Source organism: Miniopterus natalensis, chromosome 20 (assembly GCF_054644295.1).
Source record: "Miniopterus natalensis isolate mMinNat1 chromosome 20, mMinNat1.hap1, whole genome shotgun sequence".
NCBI lineage: Eukaryota > Metazoa > Chordata > Mammalia > Chiroptera > Miniopteridae > Miniopterus > Miniopterus natalensis.
Window position 1 is genome coordinate 3,070,119 of NC_142100.1, and position 11,378 is coordinate 3,081,496.

The window sequence follows — 11,378 nt, forward strand, 5'->3', positions numbered from 1 at the left end:
GTAAAAGAAAAGAGCATGAGGAAAAGAATGCCTTTGAGCCCCAGAGAGCAGTGCCTGGGTGCAGCTTTTTGTCTCCTCCGCATGCCTCAGTCGCTTAGTTCTGCACCAGCCCTTCAGAGGTTGGCCAAGACCATCTGCTGGTGCCCTAACACATACAGGGTGGATGGTGCTTGGGAGAGAGGTCAAACTGTAAAGATTGCTGGGGGAAATGCTCCTGACGGCTTTTGTACCACCCGACCCTTCATTCCACACAACTGTTTCCAGAGCTTTTAAAAACTGACCCACTGCCATCCATGAAGTCTTGGTTTAGTTGTAAGTTACCTCTTCTGAGAAGCCCTCACCACTAGTGTGACCAATTGTCCTGGTCCTGGTTTGCCGGGACTCGGGGAGTCTCCAGGACACGGGGCTTTCGCTGCTGAAGCCCCAACAGTGGACAACTGTAGATGTTGGTCTCCCTCCTTGATTTTCCATCTTTGTCTAATGTAATGAGCAGACATCTCTACAAAAATGTGAGGTCTGTTTCTCAGCACTGTGTTCTCAGCTCCTAACCCTTGCTTGGCACATGGCTGACGTTCAATATGCGTTTAGAGTACAAATAAATAAGCTGCTCCGCTCTCCTCAAGCATCCTGCTTCTGTGCCTCTGCAACTTGGCTCACACCATTCTCTCCTCCTTAGTGCTCTAGCCCATCTTCTCAGTCTGAAAAACGTCTATTTGCTTCTTGACAACTCAGCTCCTATATCACCTCATCTTAACCCTTTGGAACTAGTATGGGTCCCGAAGCCCAGATGCCCTCATGTTTATCAAATAAATGACTCTACATTTATCTTTGTAAATGTCAGCTTTATTGGCTTCAGCCCATCTGTTCTGCATTAGTTTTAAATCCTTATTTTGTGATCCAATTTGTTAGTGACCTGTAACAGGCTGTGTCATTCAAAATTAAATAAGTGTGCACTCTCTGAATCCATCCTGTTTATATCTGTCTAAAATACAGTGCACAAGGCAGGGCTGATAAATGTCATCTGTCATGTAGTTTGGGAAAACAAATGAGATCGACTTGAACAAAACTGAGGGTTGGGAACAGGGACTTATCGTATAGATCAACTTGGGTCCTTCCTGCCCCTAGATGTTTTCCTCCTCTGCCCCCCTCTGCTCATCACAATCTATACATGTCCCTCCATATGTCATCAGTCCCGTGACATCCTCTTAGTTCTCTAGAACTAAATGTAATAATCCTTTCACCTTATAGTGCTTTAGGCACTTAGCTTACTTCACTCATCCATCCAATACCTATTTATTGTGAACCCTGTAACAGTGCCCGCACCGTACCGTGCACCAGTCACCTAGAAAGATGAGCGGGCTCTACCTAGTGTTATATTCATTCACGTAACTGTCTTAATCCACATCTGCCGCCTGTGATTTGAGCAAGTTATGCAGAATCTCTGAACTTTATTTTACTTATCTATAAAAACAAGAGTGTATTACTCGTTTTACTCAGTTCTGCAGGTTAAATGTTATTAGGAAGCATCTACCACAGTGTTTGGTATATGATAGACTTCTAAGGTTTTTAATCATTCTCGCTCTAGATGTAAAAGAAGGAGGCAAGGGGGAGGGGAGTAGAGGTGGGGAAGGGGAAGGGGAAGGGGAAGGGGAAGGGGAAGGGGAAGGGGAAGGGGAAGGGGAAGGGGAAGGGGAAGGGGAAGGGGAAGGGGAAGGGGAAGGGGAAGGAGGGGCTTCCCTGATGCTAAGCTTACATCCCTGTTGCGCCCAGGAGGGCCTTTGATTCGCGGGTGTTTCCTGTGCCCAGTTGAGCTGGAGGGGATGCCATCCCCAGGAGTCGGCCGCCTTGCTTCCCCAGAGCAGCAGCGCCTGCAGCTGGCCCTCAGGCACCAGCTCGGCAGCCCTCCCCACCCCCGCAGTCTGGTCTGCGATCCTCTCGAAGAGCAGGGTCTCTAAATGCACGGAGCTTGGAGCTTCACAGGGTGTGGGCTGGCTTGGCTGAGGGGAGCACTTCTAAGCTAAGAAATGGGTGGGAGTCCTTGCCTTCAGGGGATCATGAAGTTAGCATGTCCTCACGAGGGGCCTGTGAGAACACCCCCACCTATGGGATGTCACCAAACCCCTGACCTGTTTTTTTCTCCCTTCTTCCCCTTGTTTGTCCTCTGTTCACTTGTCCTTCCTCTTTGCCCCCTTCTTTCCTACCCACCCTCTTCTGTCTCTTGCTGGCCGTCCCACTTTATTTCTGTGCCCCTCTGTTCCCCATTGCACGTCGCAGTCACTGTAGTCTCCCTTTGTCTTTGCTGGATCAGGCTCCAGCTCTACCTCTCCATCCCTCTGTCGGACTCAAGTTAGTCCACAAAATATTTATTTCACTCAAACAATGTTCCTTACACAGTGTTAAGTATTCTGAAGAATAAACACAAAAGACAAGCTTGTCCCAGTTTAGGAAAGCTTACAATCTTCCTGCAAATTTCTGCACCTTCTCTCCCTTTGGACCAGTCAGTGCCGGCCCTCTGCCCTCCCTTAGCCTGCGGCTTCCCTTCTGCTCCTTCTCTCTTCTGTCTCTTTCTCTGTTTCTTGCTGCTCTGTCTCTTGAATTGCCGTTCAATTCTATTTAAAAAAACCATCCTCAAAAACTACATAAAAGGTGCTAATCCCATTGTATTTAATGTAAGTGCATGAAATGCAAATAAAAAGCTATTTAATTAAATAGTTCATGAAAAAATTACAGCAAAGTTGAATTTCATACAAATTATTCAAAACAAATTTTAAATCTGTTGGCAGCATGTAGCAAACATCTTTGTGCATTTTTTAAAAAAGGTTTGTAAAGCAAGCAATGTTAGAATACCTGTCTTTTTGTTGCACAGTTTTCTCTGTTCTATTGTGTCCAACCAGAACACACAACTTTGTTTATACAGTTAATTGATGTGTGAAGACATTCCATTAACTCTAAATGTGTTGTTTCTTTCACTACCAGGTTAGGTTGGTGCTGAAATGAGAGGTGGTGAGATTTTTGTTTTGCTGGTCTCGGGAGCCAGGCAGCGATTTCCCTGCCTGTAGCTTAGGACCTCTGTGCGTTGAGCTTTATCATTTGCTGGAAGCCTCAGGGAAAAGAAGGGGGAGACTAAAGTAAAATCATGAGTGAAAAAGGAAGCAGACCTGGCCTGGGCCTACTCTGGTTAAAGTGGGGATGAAATGGCCAGTCTGTCACTGAGGGTTGGGGCGGGAGGTAACACATTAACATGCTAGGAATGTGGCTGCTTAGAGAAAAAAAGGGTGACAAGACTTGAGATTTCGCCTCTTCAGATTTCCTTCAAATGCTGCCTCAAACACTGTCTTTCCTCCCCTGCTCCACCAAATGCAGGCTTGTTGGATCACTAAGCTCTTAGAAGTGCCTTGGCCAGGCCGTAATGTTTTATTTCTTCACACTTTTCACCTGGTGTTGTCTCCCCTGACATGCCCTTTCCCTTCGCCCTCTTTCTCACGGCTTTTTGTTCTTGAAGCTTCAGTGTTGGACTCGCCTTCATGAGGTTATCGCTCCACCCCGCCTTCTTTGTACCCTCACCCATCAGCACGTGCCTCAATTACAATTCCAGTCTCTGAATATTTTATGTTTATTCTTTTATATGATATCCAAGAAACTTAACTCAAGGTAGATTGTTTTCCTACATATTAAAGCTACATCATAAAGCCTTTAGAGAAAACACAGGCTAACATTTTTGAGACTTGGCAGGAGTTAAAATTTTTTTGAGACGTTTTAAAGCAATACATGTTAAAATGATAGATTTTGCTTTAATAAATTTAAATTTTTGGCCCATAAAGAGAAGGTATTAAACTGTACAGACAAATTACAAAGAAGGGGAAAATAATCACAAAATATATATCTAGCAAAAAACTGGTAGCCAGAATATTTAAAGAAATCCCTTCAGTCAACAATAAAGAGCCAAACTACCAGGTAAAAGGGAGCAAAATATTTAAACAGAACCTTCACAAACAGGATATATTAATGGCCAAAAGCATACAAAATAAGTCATAGACTGGGAGAAAAAGCTTTTTAAAACATATATCTCATAAATAACTTTTATCCAACATATACAAAGAAGGCTTAAAATTCCATAACAGGAAAACAACACACTTTTTAAAAATGAGCAAAAAATCCGAGCCAACCTGACCAGTAAGGATACACAGATGGCAAATAAACATATTAAAAGGTGCTCAACATTGTAAGTTTTTAGAGAATTGCCAATTAAACTACGTATCTAATGAAATAACCCAAATCTAAAACTGTCACCATCAAGTGCTGCCGAGGATGTGAAACATCAGGAAATCTCATTCATTATTGGAGGCCATGCAAACTGGTACAGCCACTTTGAAGGATATTTTCAGGTTCTTACAGAACTAAGCATACTCATTCCATAATTCAGCAATTATGCTCTTTGGTATTTATCTGAAGGAGATTAAAACTTATGTCCTCACAAATACGTGGCGTGAATATTTATAGCAGCTTTATTTATAGTTGCCAGAACTTGAAAGCAACCAAGATTTTCAAAAGATGAATATCTAGACATGGAAAATTTTTCAGCAAAAAAAGAAATAAGCTATCAAGCCATGAAAAGACGTGCAGAAACCTTGGATGCGTGCTGCTAAGTAAGAGAAGGTGATCTGAAAAGGCCTCTAGAAACTGGAAAAGCCAAGGAAATGGGTTCTGCTTTAAAGCCTTCAGAAGCAACAGCTCTGCTGGCCCATTTTAGATTCTGACCCCCTGAACTCTAGATAATAAATTTAAGTTGCTTTAAAGTTCTCACTTTGTGGTAATTTTTTAAAAGCATCAATAAGAAACAAATGCAGAGGGGGTGGGGAAGAAAGTTAAAAATGTGGGAGTGATGAGAGACAGAAAGAAAAGATGAAAAAGCTTGATTTGTGTGCTTGGTGTAGTCATGGAATAAAGTCCCCAAACAGTAGAGTTCCTGTGCATCCCTGAGTAATGCTCATGACCCACCGCGTGGGAACAGTTTAACATTACAACCCCTGAAGGAGCATTTGTATCAATTTACTTTATTCACAGCTCACCTGAATAGACCTGGAATGAGGCTCCTTTAGCAGAGGCACCATCATACTCAGCCTGAGGTGGACTAGCCGTGATTATTGCAGCAATTACACGTAGCAGCTTCCCCCAAATGACCTGGATCACACCTCGGGAGGGCTCTTCCCCCGTCAGGATTAGGCACGTCAGCTGGTATCTGAAGACTGGCTCTGGACCCTCCTTGTCTGAAAAGATCGGGTGATCATTTTGCTGGGAATGGTGTTCTTACCTCTTAAATAAATCATTGAAGAGAGCAGGTATTAAGTCTGTGGCTCAAGCACCGTTCTGGGTGCCAGAGCAAAGACAAAATATGACCACATACAGTCTTCATTTTATAATCCAGCAGACAGAGAACAGAACAAGAAAGCTATATACAACAGTGCAATCGTGGAAGAATGAATATAAGAAAAGGTCTGGCGTGACCTGGTTTGCTTAATAATAACACCAACAATAATAATAATAGCATCTGCTTTAAGATTTTTTCCTGCAGTATAGAGAATGTTTCAGATAACAAGCCAGGGTAAGACTGACCAGTAAAAAACAAGATGGGAAGAAGGGATAGGTGAGTCATTTAAGATAATAAATGAGACTCATCTGGCCTATCAGAAGTGATTAGCTTTCAGGGAAGAGAATCTGGGAGATAAAATAGGGCCCTTCCTCCACCTGGGTTTCTTTCTACCATTGCCCCACGCCATCTTCTTCCTCCACAATTTACCCCTTAAGATACAGCCCACTAGTACCTTCTCCCACGATTGCTCCTCTGTCCTTCCAAGTCTTATGCAATCTTTTTCTCCTTAAGTATCTAAAATGCTATGACCTTCTCTTGTGCCACTTATGTCTTGAACAAACATTTGTTTAACATCTTAAATATTTCAGTTATCATTTTGGACATTGAAACACAGAAAATGAAACAAAGTTGAAGAACTCACATTTAAAAAAATTTTTAAACTCATTACAAATTTATGGTAATCTAAACAGTGTAATACTGACATTAACACAGACTTATACAGTCATTTGTCTGTACATGGAGACACGTTCTGAGAAATGTGTGAAGCAATTTTCATAGCATGCACTTACACAAACCTAGGTGGGATAGCCTATTACACTCCTGGGCCGTATGATATAGCCTGTTGCTCCTGGGCTACAAGCCTGTAGAGCATGTTACTGTCCTGAATACTGGAGGCAACTTGCCGGAGCCCGCCGGCAGAGTCGAGCGGTCCCGAGGAAGGGGTGAGGATGGAGAAAAGACAGACACAAAAAGGATGGGATCGGGAGGGCTGCAGCTCGCGCCTGCTGCCAGCTGCCAGCCCCGAGTTTATTTTCCAAGCTCTTTTCATACCAGCGCTGTTGTTTTTGCTGAACAGCACCCGGTCCTGTTTTCCTCCCCCTTGCCCGATACAAAGTAATTCCTTTAAGGCCTAGGACTGCTCTTTCCGAGTAAACATCCTGCCTCTTGCAGGAGCTCAGAGCCTGGTAACTAACTTTGTCTCGGCTTCTAACGGCAACTTTTGGGGGGGGATTAAGTCCTTGGCTTGGTATGTGGCTTGACTGTCCCTTAACCCTTCAGGCCGGGGCCAACTTCCTAATAAGCCTTTCTAGAATCTAAGGCTGCAAGCTAAATTAGTATCGCCTTGGTGCCTCAAGGTCTGGGTCAGGGAGCAGGGGACACATCTGCAGCTCACCCAGGCAGCTCCTCCGTGTCTGGGGCCACAGGGGCTCACCCACATCTCCCTGGGAGCAGGGGACACATCTGCAGCTCACCCAGGCAGCTCCTCCGTGTCTGGGGCCACAGGGGCTCACCCACATCTCCCCGGGAGCAGGGGAGCACATCTGCAGCTCACCCAGGCAGCTCCTCCGTGCCTGGGGCCACAGCGGCTCCCCACATCTCCCCCCTATTTATTACCTTGAGACACCTGTTTCTATTGCCTGCAGGCGCAGCATGTGGAGATCACGGCGAATTTCTTTAATTCCTTTTATACCCAATTTTAGGAAGAGGGGTAAACATAACATTATTGTAAGGATTAAGAAAGCCAAGCAAGCCAGTCCTATAGCTAAATGTGTAACGCTTCCCATGGATGGCACTATGCTAAGGATTTTGTTAATGATGGTCTCTGCTCTTCTCCCTAAGTCTTCATCTAGCTGCAGAGCATTATGAATATCTAAGATCTCCTTGTGTAAACTCTCGATATCTAAGGACACATTGCTGTCATGCCAAACCCCTAGGAGATGGCGTTGGATTTTTTCCCAGGGGTGCTCAGATTTGTTATATTCCTTCTGGGTGACACAGATCCATTTATATCTAACATGGCAGGTAAAGGAAGTTCTCATTTTTAATGCCTGCACCTCATCCCCTAGATAATTAACTACATCAAATAAGGCGTTAATTCTGTCATTTAACTTGGTATCAATGGCCTCCTGAGTTCCTCAGGCCGTGCTCACGTTTTTAGCCAGCTGGTTGACTGCATGGGCCGTCTGCGCCTCTCTCGTGAGGGCCACGGCAGTGGTGGCAGCCGCGGCCATGAGGGAGGCTGGGGCGGCGATGCCCGCTGTCAGGAGACCGGTGAACCGGCGCCTCCGTGGCGCTACAGCACGCTCTGCCTCTCCCACAGTTGGAGCCCCTCATCAGGACACCACGGCCCGACACACGGACAGGCCACATCATCAAGGGGGCTGCTGCACCACCAAGACCTGAGTAGCCGAGGCCCCCCATTACACAGTTGGCAAGAGTACAGCTGTTACAGGTCACATATAGCCCAGGTCACTTTTGGTAATTTTTACAGTCCCGACGACAAGCCCCCAAGGGTGTGGCACGCAGGCCTGGGCCCATTGATACCGCTCAGCTGAGAGTCCGCTAATCTGGATGTGGCCTCGTTCATCATTTGTTATGGACATATTAGGTCCCATGGCTGCAGCCAGCCTCCACAGCTGTGTTTGTGGCCTTCCCCCGGGGACTGTCCAAAGGCCCTCAACAGTCCATGGATGAGTGGATCCAGGCTCAGTAAGGTTGGCCCTGTAGGGGCTCCAGTCCTGCAGGGTCTCATTGACCCCGGGTATGCTCCACACCGTGGCCTTGTCCTTCCTGCAGGTAGCCCATACAGGCCCCCTGGTATGGTTCCTAGTGTCCGGCTCACACAGAGGGACATCAGGGGCTTCCCCACCGTCCTGTTTCGGAGCCCCGTTGTTTTGTAGTCCTGTGAGCGTTACTCTCCACCGGGTGTAATTTCCTGCTCTTATTCTGTAGGTGGAGTTACTAATAGTCACATCAAGGTACCACTGAGGCGTCCATGTCTGGTGCGTGGTTGTGTCAAGGGTGACACACCCTGTGGCCTCAGTGATGGCAGAGAGACAAATGGGCAGCCCTCCAGCAGTCCCTGCAAAGCTGAAATTGGACTGACGGAAGGCAGCTATGTGGCCGCTGCTGAGCCCCCCAAGCCCCCATGTGTAGTTGGTATAAACCAGAACAGGCCGAAGGCCCCACTCCGCAGCGTGGAGCATCGGGGGATCAGGCACATAAGCCCAATATACTTTGGCCCGTGCCGCAGGAGCCTGGCTCATCAAGAGCGCTAACATGGCCCAGAAGATGGTCGTGGCAGGAGGCGTCCCTCCTTGCCCGCGAACCATGTCCTCAGCCCCCTTCCTCTTCGTCTCCATCTGCCTCCGGCTCGGACGCCGCCGTGCTCTGATTCGGCGAGTCCGGGGCCGGTCCTCGAGGCTCAGCTGCTGCATTCCCTCTGTCAGTCGCCTGGTTCCCCGCGAACCGCACCAGCCTCTCCGGGAGCCACCGCGCCGCCTGGGCATCCTGTGGGAAAACACAAACATGCCCTCGCCCCCAAATGGGTACTGGGTCTGGACCCTGCCACTGCCCCGTGAGTGGATCTTTCCAGCACACCAGGGCGTAGGTAACCGAGACTGGGCCTGCCAAAAGCGCTGTGCCGCAGAGAGGCCCTGACGGTCCAGAGTTAAAAAATTAAGTATAAATAAAGTGTGGTTAAGGTAGTTCACTGGACTCAGGGGGTACAGCTCCCCCTTTTTATTTTTTGTAACTGCAGCTTGAGCGTCCCGTGGGCTCGTTCTACTATTCCTTGTCCCTGGGGATTGTAAGGTATGCCCATGATATGCTTGATCTGTAATTGCTGGCAGGATGTCTGGAACTTTTTGCTGGTGTGTCCTGCACCACTGTCAGTTTTGATAGACTTAGGAAGGCCCATGGTGGCAAAGCATCGGAGGAGTGGGCAGTAACTTGTTTAGCAGCTTCTCCCGCCTGAGCTGTTGCAACCATAAATGCTTAGTAAGTGTCCACTGTTACCTGGACGTATTTAAGCCTTCCAAAGTATGGGATATGGGTGACGTCCATTTGCCAGAGGTGATTTGCCATCAGCCCACGAGGATTAACCTCATGGTGGGGAACAAGTAAGGTGGCAGGGCACTGCTGACATTGTTTTACAATCTGTCGGGCCGCTTCCCTGGTGATCTTAAATTGCTGCCTGAGACTGTTGCTGTTTTGCTGGTGAGGTTTATGGGACTGCTGAGCAAGCTGTTCCTGGGTAACCATGACCTGACACGTCGCAGCATCAGCCAGCTCATTGCCCAAAGATAAGGGCCCAGGTAAGTTAGTACGGGCCCGAAGGTGGCCAAAGAAACAAGGGTGTTGGCGACCACGAATAACCTGCTGTATAGTTCTGAATAAGGTTTGTACCTCGCTATTCTGGGTACCTATAAGGGGAACCGTCTCAATCTGCAGCATGGCTCTATAAATGTACTGACTCTGTCTGTATATATATTGAGGGCTTGAGTTTGGTGTTCCTGCAGCACGGCCTCTACGGCTTTCAGTGCCACTACTTGTGCTGATGTGGAGCCCGTTGCCCAACTGACTGTGGTTCCATTGACAAAATATGCAGCAGTCCCATTGGAAGACCCATCAGTATAAACAGTCAGCGCATGCGGGATAGGGTCAGTAACTACCCATTTGGGGAACACAAATTCATGTAGTGCCGCAAACTGAAGTAGCTTATCAGATGGCACACGATTGTCAAGTTGTCCAGAATAGCCAGCTAACGCTGCCCCCCAGGCATCACTATTCTGCAATAACCAATCTACTTGCTGCTTAGTAAAAGGGACAAAGATGGTTGGGGGTTCCTTGCCTATTAACTTCCTAGATTCCAACCTCATCATTTGTATTAAGGTAGCTACGGTATCATGATAGGGCATGGGAACCCGGGCTGGAGACACAGGTAGGTGCAGCCACAACAAGGGAGCCTTCTGATAAATGACTACAGTAGGGGTGTGCCGGGTGGGCAAGATGTAAGCCTCCCAGGTGGCATGATAGTCGAAATAAGGGGTCTTCTGTTGACCAAGAGCTTCCTCGATTTTGGCCAACACAGCTCTCCCCTCAGGGGTCAAGTGCCGCTCCGATGTAGGGTCGGCATTCCCCTTGAGGATGTCAAATAAGGGCTTAAACTCTCCTGTTGTAATTTTTAAATGCGGCTTGATCCAGTGAATGTCCCCAAGCAGTCTCTGGAAGTCACTGAGTGTTTTAAGGTTGTCCTTCCATAACTCCAGCTTTTGGGGACTAAAGTAATGAGGCTCTAGATGGTAGCCCAAATATTCATACGGTGCCTGCCTTTGCACTTTCTCGGGGGCGATTACAAGGCCCTTAGCAGTCAGCCCCCATTGCAGCTCAGCAGAAGCTGCAAGCAAGACCCCTTCCTGGGTATGGGCAATAAGAACGGCATCCATGTAATGAACCGTATAGACCTCAGGATATTTCTCTCTGGTCTTGGCTAACGCACTAGCAACAAATTTCTGGCACAGGGTAAGACTGTTAACCATGCCCTGGGGGAGCACGAGCCGATGGTATCTTTTCATGGGCTCTTTGAAGTTGACAGAGGGCACACTGAATGCAAATCTTTTGCAGTCCACTGGATCTAGAGGGATAGTATAAAAATAGTCTTTGAGATCTAAAATGATCTTGTAGGTATTCTTTGGAATGGCCAAGGATGAGGGCAATCCAGGCTATAGAGCCCCCATAAACTCCATGGTTTCATCTTAAATCTTGTAATAACCTCCATTTCTCTGATTTCTTCCTAATAACAAAAATGGGTGAGTTCCAAGGGGAGTTCGAGGGGGCTATGTGCCCCCTTGCCAGCTGTTCCTGCACCAGCTGCTCTGCAGCCTTTATTTTTTCTTCTGTTAGGGGCCATTGATCAACCCACACAGGTTCCTCAGACTTCCAAGTGATGGGATCTGCATGGAGTGCAGGACAATCAATGACCCCCGCTAAAAATATCCTAACCCTG

At 47.2% G+C, this 11,378-nt stretch overlaps 1 protein-coding gene across 1 annotated transcript; it reads right to left on the reverse strand.

Annotated features, from left to right (window-relative positions):
- Positions 1 to 7,824: 7,824 nt before the first annotated feature.
- LOC148090771 (endogenous retrovirus group K member 113 Env polyprotein-like) lies at positions 7,825 to 8,703 on the reverse strand. Its single transcript, XM_087828761.1, has one exon. It carries the CDS (start codon positions 8,701 to 8,703, stop codon positions 7,825 to 7,827), a length of 879 nt encoding a protein of 292 aa, XP_087684887.1.
- Positions 8,704 to 11,378: the final 2,675 nt, after the last annotated feature.

Excerpts from the sequence above, each read along its gene's own strand:
- LOC148090771 (XM_087828761.1), bottom strand. The coding sequence starts at position 8,703 with ATGGTTCGCGGGCAAGGAGGGACGCCTCCTGCCACGACCATCTTCTGG.